The sequence below is a fragment of the Crocuta crocuta genome, unplaced genomic scaffold, assembly GCF_008692635.1.
Source record: "Crocuta crocuta isolate KB4526 unplaced genomic scaffold, BGI_CrCroc_1.0 scaffold41, whole genome shotgun sequence".
Taxonomy (NCBI): Eukaryota; Metazoa; Chordata; class Mammalia; order Carnivora; family Hyaenidae; genus Crocuta; species Crocuta crocuta.
The window spans coordinates 16,956,708-16,975,496 of NW_027529428.1; the positions used below are offsets into that span (position 1 = coordinate 16,956,708).

Here is an 18,789-nt window from a genome sequence, read left to right on the forward strand (position 1 = left end):
ATAATAATTACTCCTGGACTTCAAGACCGTGAATGAGTACATCCCTGGGGGGTCAGGAGGGGGGAGAACTGGGAGGAAGGGCACTCAGGTTTTACGAGGTGCTGTTTAATGTTCTTTCTTTTGCACTTGACAATTGATACACAGATACAGTTTCATTATTTCTTACAAGTATATATTTAAATTGCATTAAAACGTTTTTGAAGACCTATTTCAGAGTTAAAAGACATGGGCACTAAAACCGCATTTAGATCTAGGCCACAACCAAATAAATGCATCCCAAGATGAGAAGACGCGCGTGCGCACACAGGATCTCCCTGTGACCTGAAGCTACCTCCCGTCGTCACCACTAGATGTCAGACTTGGGCCTAACGTTTCTACGAAGAGGCGCCAGGCTCCATCTAGAACAGCTTCATTAACCACAGAAACCAGCAGGAAGAATATCAAACTGGAAGAGAAAGCCCACTGCCAGGCTCGCGAACAGCTCCAGCGGAACGCAGCCACCCTCGCTCGCTCGGGCACGTCTGCGGCCTCTGCTGTGCCGGCACACAGACCGCACGGCTGGCAGAGCCAGAAGTATTTATTACCTGGCCCCTTTCGGGAAAAGTCTGCCAACTTAAGAGAACCCCAAACAAATCAGGAGTTTTTAAAAATAAAAATGTAGCTTTTTCTAAATGCAACTGATGTAATTATGCAAATTTAGGAAGTCACTGAAAGCACACTGAATCTAAAAACTAGCTGTTCGTCACTAAAGGTTTGGCAAATTGTAAAGTCACAGAAAGCGTGTGGCTGTGTCCTCCAGGACCATAAACAAATAGTCGGCCCTTTTCAGTATCTCCTCCCTGCCGTTTACATTCTAGTTTTGTTATTAACTTATTCAAGTCCCTGAATAACTACCTAGGTTATCATTTGGCTTTTTTTTTTTTCCTTTTTTTAATTTGTTTTTTAAAGTAAGCTTTACAGCCCAGTGTGGGGCTTGAACTCTGACCCAGAGACCCAAGAGTCACTCACTCCTCAAGTGACCCTTGAAGCTGGCTTTTCTGTTTACCCTCGCACAACCTCTAGGAAAATGGGTAGAAACTTAGATTTTCCTCCTGCTTTACAGAGCCAACTCTAAAATGTCTGCAGAAAAACCTAAAATCTCAGACAGTCCTAAATGTCACAATTAAGTCTCTAAGTTATTATACTTTCATTATGACCTATTACCTTACACCACCTGAGAGCACTTTTACTAGCACTTTAAATTAGCTTTTACTTTGCCAGTTGCGTTCAGAATTTTACTCAGCCCAGACATTTTTACCGTCTGCACTTCTAAAAGCTCATCACCCAGGGCACATACTTGCTCTTGTTCTGGGCAGGTGCATCAGTATCACCGCAACAGGGACAAAACAAGGGGACATTTCCAACTCAGTGTCTCGGGAGAAGGGTGCCTCGCCGATAGAAAGCCTCCTTGTGGCCCAGCCTGAACGGCCGAGGACAACTGCGTAGGTCAGGAGCAGGGAAATCCGCTGGACTTGGCATTGAGCGGCACGACTCCGCTCGCCCGAAACTGCTCACCTGCAGAAACACCCTCTTCGGCTTCGGGCTGGCCGGATGCGAGCTGTACGGGAAGAACGCCCCACCGCAAACGAGGAGAAACGTAACGGCACACACCACAGTTAACACCAGCATGGTTCTTTTCGTGCTTCTGGCAAGGTAGATGAAGTTAATCTAAAACAGAGAACACAGAAACAGGAAAGTTACCATCAGCAGAGAGGTGCACTTAAGCTGCCCTCACTTCGGAAGGGGGGTTACTGGCCAATCGTGAGAAGTGCTCATGGGCACGTGCTAGCTCGCCAAGGCACCAACTGACAGGCTCAAGTTGGGGGTGGGGGGGGCAGGGGTCTGCAGGGACCAGGGGTGGTGCCTTTGACGGGCAGCCAGCCAGCGAGGGAGTAAAGGAAACAGAGACGAGGTCTCAGTTCAGTTGGCAAAGACACCGGGATGGAGACGCAACTCCAGTCAACCCGTGACCTTACTGTATCTCTGACCTTGTCAGCGCCCCTAGTTAACCCCTGCACCGTAGACTCCAACTACCTGCCAAACATCATGTCAGGTTTTTATGAAAGAACTGGAGGCAGGATTTTAAGCACAAGCCAGCCTATTTCAACAAAACTCAAGTTCCACTTCCAATACTTCTGTTATGTGCCAACAACACGTCCGCTTCATCTCAACCTGATGCGCCTTTAAGACTCTCCCTGCCGGCCTGCACATAAGGGAAGCCTGCAGTGCAAAGTAACACCGTCTAAAATAGCAGATCTGAACTTGGGCAGGAAAGGCAAGCGGCTCGGTCTCAAGGTGAGCATCTAGAACACCCTATATATGCTTCTACGAGCTTGTCAATGGTAACGAGATCACTGAATAAAAATTGCAGGGGACACACACGTCTCACAGAAGACGTCCACAGATCCCAGGGGTTCGGAAGGAGCCGCACTGACCCAACCCCTGCTCCCCCTTACACTCACCCTCTAGGCCTGGCAAGTAAAGGAGTGAAGAACATGATGCAGAAAGTCAGGCAACCCTCCATAACCAGCCATAAACCCCACTATGTAAAACCAGAGGATTCTGTGCCCACAGCGCAGCAGTGTGCCATCCGGGGTGACGTCGAGCAAGACAACGCTCGTCTTAGGACAAAGACCCGACGTTTCCAGGCTGCGAGCACAGAAACGAGACCACACCCAAGGAGCTAGGGGGGTGAGTTTGCGAAACCCGATCTGGGACCCTGTCTCAAGTACCTGCCAGGTCAGGGCGCAGAGTCTCTCGGACAAAATACACCCTGCCCGTCACGACGCGTGGTGCCTGCCGCCGCACCCTGCTCCTACCCAAAGCTGTCCTCCAGCCTCATGGGGGCTCAGCCTCCACATCCACCTTCTCTCTTCTCCAAACCGTGACGCTCATCTGCCCTGTCCTTGCATTTTCTGGAAGAGGTTTGCTAATGGGGGCGAGTGAAATGCAGTCCTAGAGCGGAGGAGGAGGATGGCCTACGTGACGATGTGTCTGGATTCCACTATCTTAAATTTCACTTTTATTCCTGCCTTAAATGTCACGTCCATCACCCAAGGTTCCGAAATGGGTGCAAAATAAAATGAAGAGAAGCACGAGAAGGGTCTGTGCGGCGTCTGCGTGTGCTGGCTGTCTTGCTCCCCGAGAGGGTCCCAATGTCACTCAGCAGCCGCGCAGGCCCCACCCAGGACAGCTGGGTGGACAGCCTTCCACAGTGAAGGTTTCAGGGTTTAGTCTGTCCAGTTCCACGTGGGACAGAACTGAAATGCCCCACATTCTGATCATCTCCTATGAGCCTTCATCCACNAAGGGAAAGCTTTCTGAAACCCGCATTCCGGTTCAGTTCACGGTTGGAGGAGCGCGGGCCAGCTCTGTCCTCAGCCGCCCCGACGCCGCTACACGTAAACACGCAATCACGGACAGACTGACGCCCCCAGAGTCAAAGAGCCGCCCCGCCACTTCGCGCTATGATGAAAACTAAATGAGGTTTCCGAATGTTCCAACAGGCGTTCTCCTAAAGCTTTCCTAGTAAACTAGAATCTAGCAGGGAATATACTGTCATCTTCTTTCTCCAAGATTTCCTTACTTTGCAGTCATTTTCAGTTTCCACAGTGAAGGTTTCAGGGTTTAGTCTGTCCAGTTCCACGTGGGACAGAACTGAAATGCCCCACATTCTGATCATCTCCTATGAGCCTTCATCCACTGGCCCTGATTTACACACACTGGAGACCCAGTTTCTGACTGAGCAGATTCTGGACCAGAACCTAATCTGCATATGACAAAACCCCACCAACTCCGTTAACCCTCACAGTAGCAAAACCATCTACTAACAGGTACAGAGAATTTAAAGGCTTAAAAATAAAATCAAAGGATATAAACCCTGAAGACAACAAAGAACAGTTTAGGATTTTCCATCCACCCACCCCTGAAAATGCCAGTAAGGACTTAAGGACTGTATTACAGGCAAAATGGCTGGAACGCCCACACTTATTTTAGCTGAGCGCACGCAACAGTGTGCATAAGAACCGCTCTCCAGGGCTACAAACACAGGTGTGCGCACAGCTATTTACTGCCAGTTAAAGGACTTCCATGGACAGTGGGGGCCACACAACGTGGCGTTCTTACCTGCTCTCTCTCAATCCTGACCTCCATGAGATGCGCTTTTCTGAATCAATGTGAAAAGGCTCACCATCATCTCCATGGAGGAAAGCACTATAACGAAGTCACAACTACTCTTTCTATTTAGCCCCAAGCTGCAAATCCTGCAGTGTGCTTGTGGGTGTTCCAGAATTACTTCCTATTATTCACATTTCCAACAGAAAGAGCCACAACCCAGACACCAGTCTCTGCCAGAGGGGCCAGACCGGAGTCCAGGAGAGTACGGATGCCACGCTGAGGGCAGAGCTGGCCCGGAGCCCGCTCTAACACAGGGCGGTCCACATGGGGTCTGCCGGCTCTCCCTGCAACGGCAGAACGCTGACAGCAGAATGACGAAGCCTGTGACACTGAAGCATACGTGGCCACCACCCGAGGAGACAGACTCTGAGGCACTAGCAGCCGGGTGGCTAAGCAGCCAGTTGAGTGGGGGCTGAATGGAAAGAGCATCATCAGAACCAGTCTCCCTCTACCAGCTCTAAGAGCACTAATAAAACCATCATGTATGTATTAACCTTTGCCTCTAATTAGGAATCATTCTAAAAATCCACCACCAACCAATCTCTACCAGTTCTCACTCGGCATGCGTTCTACAGATTCACGTTCAGGAGGCTGGAAGGCCAGAGGACTTGGGAGGACCAGGACGCAAAAATAAAACCCCATGTCCCATCTTCTTACTACACTGAACCCACATTCTGCACCATATGACTGTTTCTTTTGCTTAAGTGTTTCTAAGTATAAGCAACACTATTTCACACAATCGACTGTGTATAAACTCATCACATATTCATATAAAAACGAAAGGAAGAAATATTTTTAAAATGTCTTTTCCTTACAAAATAGGAAGACAGGATCATCGTACAACCAGCCAAAATGGAAGCCAGCACAACGTCGGGTGGGATTTCCGTACCACTCCTCCCGAGGATGGGGGTAAACATCTCGAATACCGCCCAGATGAGGTACAGTGCGTAAAGATAAGGAATAAACATCCCCAAGAAGTACAAGGCAATAAACTTTCCTTGGGCACCTAGGGAAAAAGAGGAAGAAAGCACACATCCCTGAAATTCTACAGTGAGACACAGACTGGCACAGTACCGGTGGACCTAACGGAGAACATTTCACTCAGGGACATTAAAATACAAGAAAGAATGAAATGAAACATGTAGGTAATACATTAGCATGCACTCATAAATGTGAGAATGGGATGGGGTAATAAGGTAGAAAATAAAAATCTATGTGATCGGAAATTTAAAAAAAAGAAAAACAGCAACAACCTTGAAAGCCTCCCCCAAAGACCAAAAAAAAGAAACAATTCCCGCAAGTCTTGTCTTATTCATATTACGGTACTTTCCCATTTGCATAAACACCCCATATGCCCTACCATGCTGCTTAAAGTCCTTGTGCATGCAAAGCCTGGTGAGCAAGGGAAACGCCACCCAGACAGCACTAATAAACGCCGAGCAAAGTCCTTGATACGTGAGCGCCGTAAGGGAAACACAATGCACAAACAGCGAGATGTCGAAGAATACTTCTCCCAGATACCGGTCGCTGGCATTCTGAAAGAAAGAGAAATATACCAGTGATCTCATCCATGGGCCATTCATAAAGATCTTCTATTGTGATAAAATGTCCATCAATCAGATGACTTACATTTTGTTTTAAACAGTGTCTTAACTTTAAACACTCACTACTTCTTGTCATAACATACGAATTTAAATTGCTGCACAGGAAAGGGGCATTTAGGTAAATGAGGTAAAAACATCATTACTTGTGGGCCGCCTGGGTGGCTTAGTTGGTTAGGATTCCAACTTTTGGTTTCAGCTCAGGTCATGATCTCACGGTTCATGGGTTCGAGCCCCACATCAGGCTCTCTGCTGTCAGCGTGGAACCTGCTTTGGATCCTTTGCCCCCTTCTCCCTCTCCCTCCCTCTCTCTGCCCCTCCCTCTCTCTCAAAAATAAACAAACACTTAAAAATAAAACAAAACAAAACATCGTTACTTGTATGCAATCTGTGCTTTTCTTCCACTGGGCTAAAAACCTTTGGAAATTTCCTAAAATGGAAGAAACGGCTCTCCTAAAAAATTCACCCCTGTAAGCTTTTCTATTTACACACCTTCCAAAGGTGAGAAATGACTTGTGAAGAACAGCACCACCAGCAACACGCCTAGAGAACTGCGGGCCCTTCAGGGACCTGGCCATCTGGGGTTTGGCTGAGCTCCCGGGTCTCTTCCTCCTCTACCTGGTCTTGTGGTGCAGCTCGGCCCCCACCCTGATTTCTGGGGGCCTTCACGTTCAGAAATTTCATTGTATATCTGGGCTTTGAAGTCTGAGGAGGCCCGAGCGGCACCCCGAGCTCCTCAGAAGGAAGCTGCCATTCACATCTCTCAGCGTCTGCACCAGAGATTCCATTAACATAACCATGGAAGTTATCATTTCAGTGCAAAAATCCCAAAATGGAATAACCCAAGGCACGTGGGTTACTTCGAGAGCTCAAAACAGCTCAGTCACGTGTTTTCGAAAGATGCTCAAGTTCCTTTGACAAACCCGCTCGGGAACGAAAGGCTATCGCTGCTGCACACTTAGACGTACAAAGCCCTGTGCAGAGGCACCGTCTTTCTGCTGCAGCCGAGTACCGCCCACAGAATGTAACTGTACCCAAAGATCAAAGAGCCGTCGCTCACGTCCATCTCCCCCTCCCACCTCTGATCCCTGCCCCCCTGCCCGCTGCCATCAATCTCTGCACTGTCACAGCCGCAGGCGCCCTCCCCGAGATCCTGCTTAGGAAACGTTCCTGGCAGCCTCACTCATCTTCAGCTTCACGCGGGCCTGCTGTCCCAGGTACTGGGCCACCACTTCGTCTCCAGCACACTGAACTTCCTGATGGTGACTGTGTCCCATATGCATCCTGGGCGCTCCCACCTGACCACCATCTGCCACGCTTCCGCTCCTGCTCCGACACCCAGTCGGTTCCCACATCACCACCTCGTTCGCAAAGCCTTCCTGACCTCCACAAACTGACCCGTCCGTCCCGGCCCCGTACTGCTACGGCCCAACAGGCCATTCTTTCACCTCATCCCAAGGTACCGCGACCACGGGTCTCCCCCGCTCCCCAAATCAAACCGTGAGCTCCTCCAAGAAAGAGACCCGTCCTTATGAATCTCTTCCCACGAGGCCATCGCGCACGGCCAGGCCCACCGGGCTGCTCGGAGAATATCTGTGAAATAAACACATTGTCTTTTCCACTGTGCTTTCAGCCCCAAGGCTCATGATCAGACAATTGAAATTAGTCAAAGTAAGTGGAACTTTACTCATAAGCATTTCTGTCTCCGGCCCCCTTGCCACGTTAACGACCCCCACACGCAGGTAAAACACCACTGCACTAAGAATAAGCATGTGAACTTGAGCTCCACAGCACAATCCTCTCGGACACAAAAGCCACTAAGACACAAGTGTTAGTTCATCCATACAAATGGCCAGCTTCAAAGGGCCTCTCTTGAAGGTCGGCATGGAAGGCGTCCTCAGACCACAGCCTAACGTCAACTGAAACGGAGAGCAAGGTTCATCCATGGTCTAGCACCAAAGACGTCTTTGTGGAGAGACACCGGAGTGTCCTGTTCTGCGTCTGTGCCCTAATCCTGGCAGGGCGGACTGAAAACACCAGTGCCCACTGGCAGTCTGGAGAACATGGGAGCGGATAGATTTTTCCCTTTAAGTCCCTCAGAAAATCTTCAGAAACCACGGGTCGCTCCCCCACTGTAATTCACGGAGTCCTGTTAACAGCGGAAACCATAACAATGTGGCCATATAATCATTCTGGAACCCTGTCACCCTTCCCTCTTTTTTCCTTCGGAGGTGCCCCCCGCCCAGCACATCTGCATGCTGTCAGAATCTGCATTAACACACGGGCTAAAAGAAAAAACAAAGTGAAGGAAATGGAAGAGAAACTCCAAGTGCAGCCTCAGGGCCACATGCTTCCTGCGTGTCGTCGGCGCCACGCGTCCGAGCACAGGCCCTGTGCTCCCTCGTGGCCCAACGGAGGACGGAGCTGCTCACACGAGGAACGGGCGAGCCCAGGGAGGGCTGTGGGACCCAAGCGCACAGGGACACATTGAAGCAGATTCGGCCTCCCTGTCAACACCACCCAAATACCCTGCAGCTTGGTAACGGCACCGGAAGCCCACAACAAAACCCTCCGAAGCGGCAGCCTTCCAGAACCAACACAGCTCGGGGAGCCGGTTTCCTAATCACGCCAAACAATTTCTGACAGCTCCACAGGCCAAATACATGAAGCCCCCTGGAGTCTGTCTCCAATCCCTGACGGCAGCAAAAAGAAATCAATGAACATGCCTAACACTTACCATGTAGTAAAATCGTTTTGCGAGGGTGTGGATGAGGATGATTTTGGCTGCGGCTGCAGTTCCGTACAGACAGACGGACACGTAGAAGTGGTTATACCACGAGAGGGACCGTCCGATGAGAGAGATGAACACGGCTATGATGAGAACGGTGACCAGGCTGGTGAACCAGCTCACCAGAGTGATGCCGAGCCCGCAGAGGAAATCCTTCGTGTAGGTACCAGCTGGACACAGGACACAGAGGGGGTGTCACCACCTTTACCAAATCAATCTCAGAGCAGTCAGTAGAGTTAAAAGGGCAAACATCAAAACAAAACAAATAACCCAGCACTGTAACTGGAAAGTAATAGAAAGTACTGGAAGGTACTGAAATGCCCTGGGGGTGATGTGTTTTAAAAGCCTGAACAGGGAAGGTTACTGACGATTAACATCCAAGTAACGTTTACGGAGAGTCTGGGCACTAAGGACCTGGAGACAGAGGTCGTCAGGAGCAGCTCGGACACACTCCTGAGCAGGAGAGCAGGGCGCTTTCATCTTCGTCAGCTTTGTGATGCTCCGTGTATGGAAACAGCAGCCGGAAAGGAAGGCCAAGTTCCCCACGAAGCCTGCTGGGAAGCTAACGCCGGAGCAGGAGGGGTACCCGGCCACGTAACCGGGGTAAGGCGCGGCTGCATGGCTTATCTCGTTACAGCCTAGACCCGCTGCGACAATGAAACGTTCCAAGCAGAAGGAAACTAATTTAAGCAGGAGCACTAGAGTCAGACTTCACAACAGGGCACTCACGCCCCGTGTGAGGTGTGGACAAGACTTTTTAATGAGAGCTTTCACTCACAGTCCATGTGTACGAACCACTTTGCAACAGCTCCTCTGTGATGCTTCTGTGCATTAAGTACATAAAAACCTCCTGCTTCCCCAAGACCCAAACTGTAATGGGCACATTCATCTGATAGTCATTTAGGACCGTCTTCCAGTATAAATCAAATGTTATTTTTAAGATTTTACGCTTCTTGAAAAAATACAGGCAAACGGACTACAAAACCTTCAGGCGAATTCTTACACCCAGGCCAGTGTCGCAGCTGTAGAGGAAAATACTTACTCTTGTGTTTGGGCTGCAACAGTTTCTTGCCCAAGTACAGCACTACCGCCATTACCACCATGTAGTTAATTATGGAGCCGACACGAGAGGGGTAGGCGATGACACACAGGCCAAGCACGTCAAAGAAGACCATGTTTCCATGGCGATACTTTGAAGAAGAAGGCAACATATCAGATGTAGCTAGATATTTAAGAACGGCTAAGATGTTGTCACCTATCAGTAAAGAAAAGAAAGATAATGAAGTTGAATACGCCGCGTGATGTCTGAGCAAGGCAGCGCCGAGACAGAACGCGAGCGGCGGCACTTTTCCACCGTCTCCATCTCTCGCCCGCGCCTGTCTTCCAAAACTTCTCAGGTAAGGCCCGTCCTCCACGGTCTCCTCTCCGCTCAGAAGCTCGGCCACCTGGCCTTCATCTCTCCCTTGTCCCACAGCTATTCTTCCCTTGCTGTCACCAAACCCAAACACGGCTCCTCAGTCTGTGCACTCAACCTTATCTCGGCCTTATCTCGGGGGGCAGCCACTGCTCTGGTTACCAGAAATTCGGTGTTGACCCAAGAGACAAAGAGCCTGTCAGGAGGCTCACACGCACCCAACGAGGAATCACACACGCCTTACTAGCGAGTGTCAATTCTATCTCAATTTGACAACTTGGTGAAGACAAGTCCGGGCGCCCCGTGGAGTCTGAGCGGTCAGGGAGGCACTTCCGCGTAAACGCGCCCACATCGAGCACCTCTGTGCGGCCCGCCACCGCGGAAGCACGACCGGCGCCTGCACGCGCGGCGAGAGCTGCGGGGACCCCAACTCCGAGGGAAGCTCCGCGTACAGAACCAATCAAGTCCTGAACGAGGAGCCCTGGGTGGCACCGGGCTCGCCAGAGGTGACTGTGCTCACTCACCAACGGGGCAGGAGTCGGAACGGAACACAGGAGCGGGGAGAGGGGGCTGAGCCTGACTGGCGGTCCCCCTAACGCTCGTCCCACCCCTGACTTTCTCTGCCGTCCACTCGGACGCCACACTGTCTTATCGTGGCATTTCTGTCACTGGCTTCTCCATCTGCCTTCAAATACGCTTTCCCCGAGAGCTCAGGTTGAGTCCTCTGTTCCGCAAACCGTTCCCGTTCTCCACGAGTTTGTGGTTTCCTCCAAGTCCTTCATGCCCACACCCAAGTTCCCAGTTCTGCCAAGAGCTCCCCGCCACAGGGTACTGCCCCTGGCTGGTCCACAGGGCCCCGTCTACACGTGACAGAGTTCACAGTCTCCTCCCCCCGCGACTGCTCTGGGTCAGGTCACTTTCCCACGTCCCTATCATGGCCAATGGCACCATCCTTCCCCGGGCAGCCGTCTCTGCTGCCGGCCACCTGACCCGTCCTTTCCTTCTAACCGGGTGGCTCTTACAGGGCTTCCGTTCAGACTGCAGTCTGCCACTCTAGTCCGCAACAGTCCACACACACACACACACACACACACACACACACACACCTGACTCACACTATGCTCTTGCTCGGAGTGTCCTCTCTCCACACGAGGCCAAATCCTACCAACTCGTGAATTTGAGGTTCGTCATCAGCCGCCCCTGCCCTGACTACTCCAGAGCTCTGTGGAAAGTAGGTGAACTCCCTTGCCCCGTGTTGTCCGGACACTTGTTCTAGAACCCACTCACCTGCCCCCACACCTGACCTGGACTGATGTAACTTTTCTACACCTGGGCAAACTGCCCAAACACGTGCCTGTGCCTCCTCCAATGCATGGCTTCCATTCTGGCTACACGCCCATCACTCAGCAATCCCACGGGTAACCCTGGGCCCACTCTCCTTCCAGGGCCTCACCATCAATGGTCTTATGTTCTTCGTTGCTAATCTAGACTTCAAGCTAACATTTGGGCCCTCATCTCTGACTCTGAAGCCCCACCTGCTCATGCACACCACACACACGCCCCCCTGACGCACAGCTCCCGGGATATTTACAGGTTTGCGGGTCAGCCCTCACACTCCATCCTCACACAGATCACAAGTTTACATCTGAATACCAACCTGCTCTCTGAATGGAATCTGTTAGAATTCTGTCCGCCGTGTCATACTTGGTGTGATAAATGTACCCATTCTCAATAAAAGCCAAGTCAATGCCTAAGACACACAGGAAAACAACAACAAAAAACCCAAAATGTTAGTTTGCTTTAAAGATCAACCTTTCTTTAGGCCTATCTGTTTAATGTACCAAATTCCAAAAAGACAAAACGTCAAAGAAGTGCTGTGACTGCTTTGTCACACTTATGAGTGAACGATAGAAGTTCCCTTGCAAGTTCTTACAGAATCCGAGCCGTGGTACATACTGGCCAGGGAGTACGCACACTGGGAGACACTGAAGTCACACAGCAAGGCTTGGGCACACAGAGCCCGTGCCGTCGCGGCCCCTGCTAGGCCCAGCCGCGCTCCGGCTTCCCAGCAGCTGCAGGAGCCGCCAGGGGAACGGGCAGAGCCAGAAGGGGCACAGCGGAAGTGCCAGGGCAGTGAAGTGCTGAGCAGCCGCCCCGCTCGGCCGCAGCGTTGGGCAATACGACGTGTTCCGGGAAAGGCAAGCATTTAAATAGACCAGAGTTTAAGAGAGAAGAAAATTACCAGCAAATCAGTTCCAGTCCAGAATACACAGCTCGCACATAGAAAACACGCTCTCAGAAAAAGCCGTTTACTCACAAACTTGCGAAACACAAAACTTGCTTCTGGTTAACTGGCCGTCACCCCACAGCCCACAACAAATACCTGGAATGTTCCCGAAGTCCCTGTAGATGCGGAAGTCCGTGTCCGAAGGGATGATTCCACTCTGAAAAACCTCCTGGGCCACCACTGACGCAAACGGGTGTTTGGCGGCGGAAACGTACGCCTGGACCAGCCACGGGTTTTCAGGACCTACAAGGACAGGCGAGGCCACGGCACAAGGTAACGTGGTGACTTTCAACACACCCAAAACGGTCCTGCGGTCGTCTGGGGAGACAGGTCCAGACTCTGCTCTTTCATCTTTTTTTCTGTACTTTCTAACACTTCTCTGGTAGGTGTGTACAACTTTTACAATGAGAAATCACCTTTCAGAAAACAGAATTATTTTTAATTATAAAATAACAGCACTAAAAAAGTTTAAGTTTACAAATGAGAAACTACCCAACATTCCATCATCCTGCGACAACTACTGTGATTTTTCTATCTTCAGTCGTCTTACAAACGCCTTGCCGTGTACACAGCTGCATCCACTGCACTTTCATTTAACATACTGAACATGTTCTCCTAAGCTGCTAGGTATAAAATGATCATTTTAGCATCTAAACTTTTCACTGAAAATACCCTAAATTCTGTATTATTACTGTTCATATTTGTTATCATTATTCATAATTCTGCATTAACATCTTTATGCACATAAGACTTTTTCAAACGTGGGAGATTTGTCTTTGGGACAGTGAGATAAACCGCGCTGCTGTTTGCAGCTGCGCTCTGCTCCCTCCCACGTGACTCATCACGCCTCCCGCGGAAGGAGCACGTCCAGGCTGCACCCTGTTCCCCGTAGGTGCGGCCTCAGCAACTGCTTTGGCCAACAGACTGTGAGCCGAGAAACGACCCTCAACCAAGAAGACGCACAGGGGCCATCACACAGTCCCTCCCGCCTGTGGACTTTGGCCATGAGATCAATACGTCCCTGACTGGGCTTCTCCTTCAGTCCAGGTCCCACAAGGAAGGACACATGGAACAAAACATGCAACGTATGTAACCACAGTTACTCAGGAACCAAAATGTAATGAGCAAGAAATAAGCCTCTGCTGTTGTAATCCACTGAGATTCAGAGATTGTTTGTTCCAACAAAATTTAGCAAAAGGTGACTCCGGTAAGCACATCAAGTCATCGTATTTTGGGAATCTAAGAATATCAACATGTTTTAACTTTATAAACAAATAATCAAATTGCTTTCCTATTGAAAAAAATGACCATAAAAGGTGGCGACAGGGTGGAGTAGCGCTACAGAACCGAACGCCCAGGTGACCCAGATACCAGTCACCAGACATGGATTTTAAAATAACTATGATGAATATGTTCAGAAACACACCAAGAATTTTACAAGTGCAATCTATCAAAAAAAAAAGGAGTCAAATGGAAACCCTATAAAAACTGATGTTGAGAATTTCAATACATGGTTTACTACCAGGTTAAACACAACAGAAGAAAGGATTATAGAGCAACAGAATTAGAGCATAGGGGAAAAAAAAAAAAAGGATGGAAACTATGGAAATGTACGTAAGAGACATATGGGGCACAGTTAGTTCCAGAAAAAGAGAATACAGAATGGAGCAGAAGCAATGTTTTGAAGAAATTACAGCCAATAATTTTCTAAAAGTCACAGAAAACATCAAGCTATGAATTCAAAAAGCTCTACAAACCCCGAATAGGATAAATACAAAGGAAAAAAACATACCTAGCACTAAGACCTTTGCTTTTTATCTTTTTTGACATCAGTATTTATTTAAATTCTAGTTAGTTAACATACAACCCAGTGATTCATCACTTACATGTGCTCATCCCCACAAGTGCCCTCCTTAATGCCCATCGGCCACCCACCTCCCTTCCAGCGCCCTCGGTTTGTTCTCTGTATTTAAGAGTCTCTTATGGTTTGTCTCCACTTCTATCTTATTTTTCCTTCCCATCCCCTATATTCACCTGTTTTGTTTCTCAAATTCCACATGAGTGAAATCATATGATATTTGTCTTTCTCTGACTGACTTATTTCGCTTAGCATAATATACTCTGTTCTATCCATGCTGTTTCTGTGGAAAACAGTATGGAAGTCCCTAAAAAAAAAAAAAAAAAAATTAAAACCAGAACTACTCTACCACCCAGCAGGATCTCTGCTTCTGAATACCATGACCCACTGAAGGGAGCAGGTCTGCTTAGGGAAGGGCTAACCCCAGCCCCGGAGCTAGGAAAGAACAGTAGTCAGAACACCTTGTGCCAAGAAGCGAGCCAGTGTCCAGGAAGCACCTCGGGGACGCAGGCTGCACGGGGAGGAGCTACCGCAGGCCTCACTGGAGACCATCCATGCGTTAAGATCACAGCAACAGTACAGATCATCCGTAAAATAAAAACACATGAAACACGGAAATAAATACACTAACAAGGGAAAAGAGAAAAGTCTTTGAGAATTCCAACTAGTAGCTCTGGACGAAATGATAGAGCCAAAACTCTTAATACCTGGCTAACGTCAGAGTGAAAATGCTTTGGAGCAAGAATCTCCAGGTTGCTGAAACCAGATCGGAAGCTCATGAGAAACAAGGCAGGTACAGTCTCGGAGGGCCTATTACAAAGGGGAAAAGAGTAACTTCTCAAGGCAGAAAAACCTGGCAAATACCATCAACAAACGACCAGAAGTCACCATCATCAGTGCCCAGACAGGGCCCACCTCCCAACGGTGCACAGAGGGCATAGACGGGAAAGGAGGAAGGGAAAACAAAGGTGAGGAAACCTAGGTGATCAAATCTTACCATGTTAAACTACCGTTACTACTACAATCAGACGTTAATAACCAAATTAGCAGAATACTATGAAGGGGCGCCTGGGTGGCTCTGTCGGTGGAGTGTCTGACTTCGGCTCAGCTCATGATCTCACGCTTCGTGGGTTAGAGCCCCGTGTTGGCCTCTGTGCTGACAGCTCAGAGCCTGGATCTGGCTTCGGATTCTGTGTCTCCCTCCCTCTCTCTGCCCCTCACTCGTGCATGCGTGTGCATGCTCTCTCTCTCGCAAAAATAAACATTTAAAAAATCTTAAATATTATGAAAACCATACTGAAAAACAGGCAAAGCTAAACTAGAAAAGAGAATATCCTGAATAGCAAGACGATAACGGCCACTCTGGGGAGAGAAGGCAGGTGCTGTGTCTGAGAAGAGGCAGGTGAGAGCCACTGGGAGGGTGTGACGGAGCCCAGCTTCCCCTGTCACCTGGGGCTTAGAGGTATGCACCTCACCATGACTAAGCTTTACACCTCTGTATTTGTGATGTGTGTGTTATAGAATCACTGTGATACAGCTAAAAATAAAACATGACAATCAAATGCTATTTGATCCTGGATTGGAACTCTGATTTTTAAGAAAACAAAGAGGGGTGCCTGAGTGGCTCAGTTAGGTGTCTAACTCCTGGTTTTGGCTCAGGTCATGATCTTGGGGTTCAGGAGTTCAAGTCCCGCATCAGGCTCTGCACTGACAGCAGGGAGCCTGCTTGGTGTTCTGTTCCTCTCTCTCTCTGCCCCTCCCCTGCTTGTGTTCTCTCTCTCTCAAAATAAATAAGGGAAAAAAAACTAGGTCATTACTGAAACAATTAAAAAACTAGAAAATATCTATTAAGTAACAGTTTTATTTCAACATCATATTTTATGAACGTCATAAATGTACTGTTACGAAGGGACATATTGTTGATCTACTAAGATGATGGTTTTTCTCCTTTATGCTGGTGAAATAGATTGATTTTCAAATACTAACCCATCTTCATTTAACCATTCACTAAAGTTGCAGGATATAAAATCTCTACATACAATAATCAGTTACATTTCTCTATACTAATGACAAAGTGTCAGAAAGAGAAATTAAGGAAATAATCGCATTTATAATTGCAACAAATATAATAAAATACCTAGGAATAAACTTAACCAAGGAGGTTAAAGACCTATCCACCTAAGTCAGTCTTCAGACACTGATAAGAAAAAGTGAAGATTATTTATTTCCACAAATAAAAGGAAAGATGACAGTCCATGTTCAGGGGCTAGAAGGACTAATACTGCTAAAATGTCCCTAATGCCCAGAACAATATGCAGATTCAATGCAATCCCTATCAAACTTCCAAAGGTATTTTTCACAGAAATAGAACAATTCTAAAATCTGTATGGAAGCAGAAAGACCATGAATGGCCAAGACAATCTTAACAACAACAATCCTGGAGGCTCCATACTTCTGGTTTCAAACTACACTACAAAACTACAGTAATCAAAATAGTATGGCACTGGCATAAAACAGATACACTTCGATGGAACAAAGAGCCCAGAAATAAATCCACACATACATGTTCCTGTGAAAGGAGCCAAGAACATACAGTAGGAAGGAACAATCTCTTCAATAAATGGTGTTGGGAAAACTGGACAGCCACAGGCAAAAGAATGAAATTTGACCACTCTATGTCATCATGCTCAAAAATTAACTCAATCTGGATTAAAGATTTCAGCATAAAACCCAAGACTAGGGGCTCCTGGATGGCTCAGTCAGTTAAGCGTCCAACTTTGGCTCAGGTCATGATCTTTGGCTCAGGTCACATAAAAAATGATCTGTGCTCAAGAGCCTGGAGCCTGCTTCAAATTCTGTCTCCCTCTCTCTCTGCCCCTCCAATGCTTGCACTCTGTCCCTCTCTCTCTCAAAACAAAACCAAAAAAACCCCTATGTGGGTTTAGTAAGTTCTCTGACATTGGTCTTAGCAATGATTTTTTGCATTTCCACACCAAAAGCAAAGATAACAAAAGTTAAATGGGAATATATCAAGCTAAAAAGTTTCTTCACAGCAAAGGAAAACCATCAACAAAATTAAAAGGCAATCTGCAGAATGGGATAAAATATTTGCACATCTTATATCTTGATAAAGGGTTGATATCCAAAATACATAAAGTACTCACTCAACTTAATAGCAAAAAAAAAAAAATCCAATTAAAAAGTAGGCAGAAAATCTGAAGAGATATTTTTCCAAATAAGACATCCAGATAGCCAATAGATACACGAAAAGGGTCTTACTGTCACTAATCATCAGTGAAGTGGAAATCAAAACCATGAATTATCACTACACACCTGTTAGAATGGCTTTCACCAAAAAGACAAGATCTAACAAGCGCCGGCAAGGAGGTGGAGAAAAGGGGACCCTGGTGCACTGCCGGTGGGAATGTAAACTGGAAGAGCCACTCTGGAAAACAGTGTGGATCCCCATGGACACTGCAGCGGTATCTACAGTAGTCAGGATATGGAAATAACCCAAGTGTCCATCGATGAACGAATGGATAAAGAAAACGTGGGATATGTGTGCAACGGAATAGTACTCAGCCATACAAAGGAAGGAAATCTTGCCATTTGCAACAAAATGGATAGACCTGGAGGGCATTGTGCAAAATAAGTCATACAGAAAAATAAGCATCATATGATCTCACTTATATGTGAAATCTGAACAAAACAAAAACCCAAATTCATAGATACAAAGAACAGACTGACAGCTGCCAGAAGTGGGGGCTGGGGATGGCTGACATGGGTGAAGGTGATGGAAAGGTACGAACTTGCAGTTAAGAAATAAGTCCTGGGGACGGCACGTACAGCAGGGGACTACAGGGAATGATACGGTATTGGTTTGGAGTTGCTGTAGGAGAGTAGATCTTAAAAGTTCTCATCTCAGGAAAAACCCCTGCAACTACGATGATAAATGTTAACTGGATTTATTGGGGTGATCATTTTGCAATATATACAAATACTGAATTGTTCTGAACACCTGGAACTTCAGGGGGAAAAAAACCATCCGTATTCTTGGAATAAGCTCAACTCCATTGGAAAACATAATGTATACACACACAAGCAAGCGCGCGCACACAACACACACACACACACACACACACACGCACACATTGCTGGATTCAGTTTACTAATATTTTATTTAAGAGTTTCACATCTAGGTATGGCAGTTACCTAGCAAAGCCGAGCAGTTGCACATGTGATGACTCGTTAATTCTACTCAGAAGTGTGCATACACAGGGGCGCCTGGGGGGCTCAGTTGATTAAATGTCTGACTTTGGCTCAGGTCATGATCTCTCAGTTTGTGAGTTCGAGCCCCGCGTCTCGCTTTGTGCTGACAGCCCAGAGTCTGGAGCCTGCTTCAGAGTCTGTGTCTCCCTCTCTCCCTTCCCCAACCCCACTCGTGCTCTGTCTCTGTCTCTCAAAAATGAATAAATGTTGAAAAAAAAATTTTTTAAATACTTGTAAAAAATGTAAGACCCATCAGTAGGAAAGAAATTTAGTTTTAAGTATCTGCTACTCGGCCTTCATCCCCTTAGAGAGCTCCAGCCCAGCTCCAGCCTCTCACTGATCACCTGCTGAGGCTGA

General features: G+C 47.8%; 1 protein-coding gene across 1 annotated transcript in view; it reads right to left on the minus strand.

The window, feature by feature from the left end:
• Positions 1-18,789, minus strand: part of ERMP1 (endoplasmic reticulum metallopeptidase 1) — a 47,998-nt gene that overhangs the window by 12,323 nt on the left and 16,886 nt on the right. Inside the window, exons 5-11 of the mRNA XM_077759305.1 lie at positions 12,402-12,548; positions 11,676-11,768; positions 9,647-9,859; positions 8,554-8,774; positions 5,576-5,750; positions 5,031-5,221; positions 1,555-1,707 (exon numbers count right to left, since the gene is read on the minus strand). Coding sequence (XP_077615431.1) covers positions 1,555-1,707; positions 5,031-5,221; positions 5,576-5,750; positions 8,554-8,774; positions 9,647-9,859; positions 11,676-11,768; positions 12,402-12,548 — 1,193 coding nt within the window. The remainder of the gene's footprint in view (positions 1-1,554; positions 1,708-5,030; positions 5,222-5,575; positions 5,751-8,553; positions 8,775-9,646; positions 9,860-11,675; positions 11,769-12,401; positions 12,549-18,789) is intronic.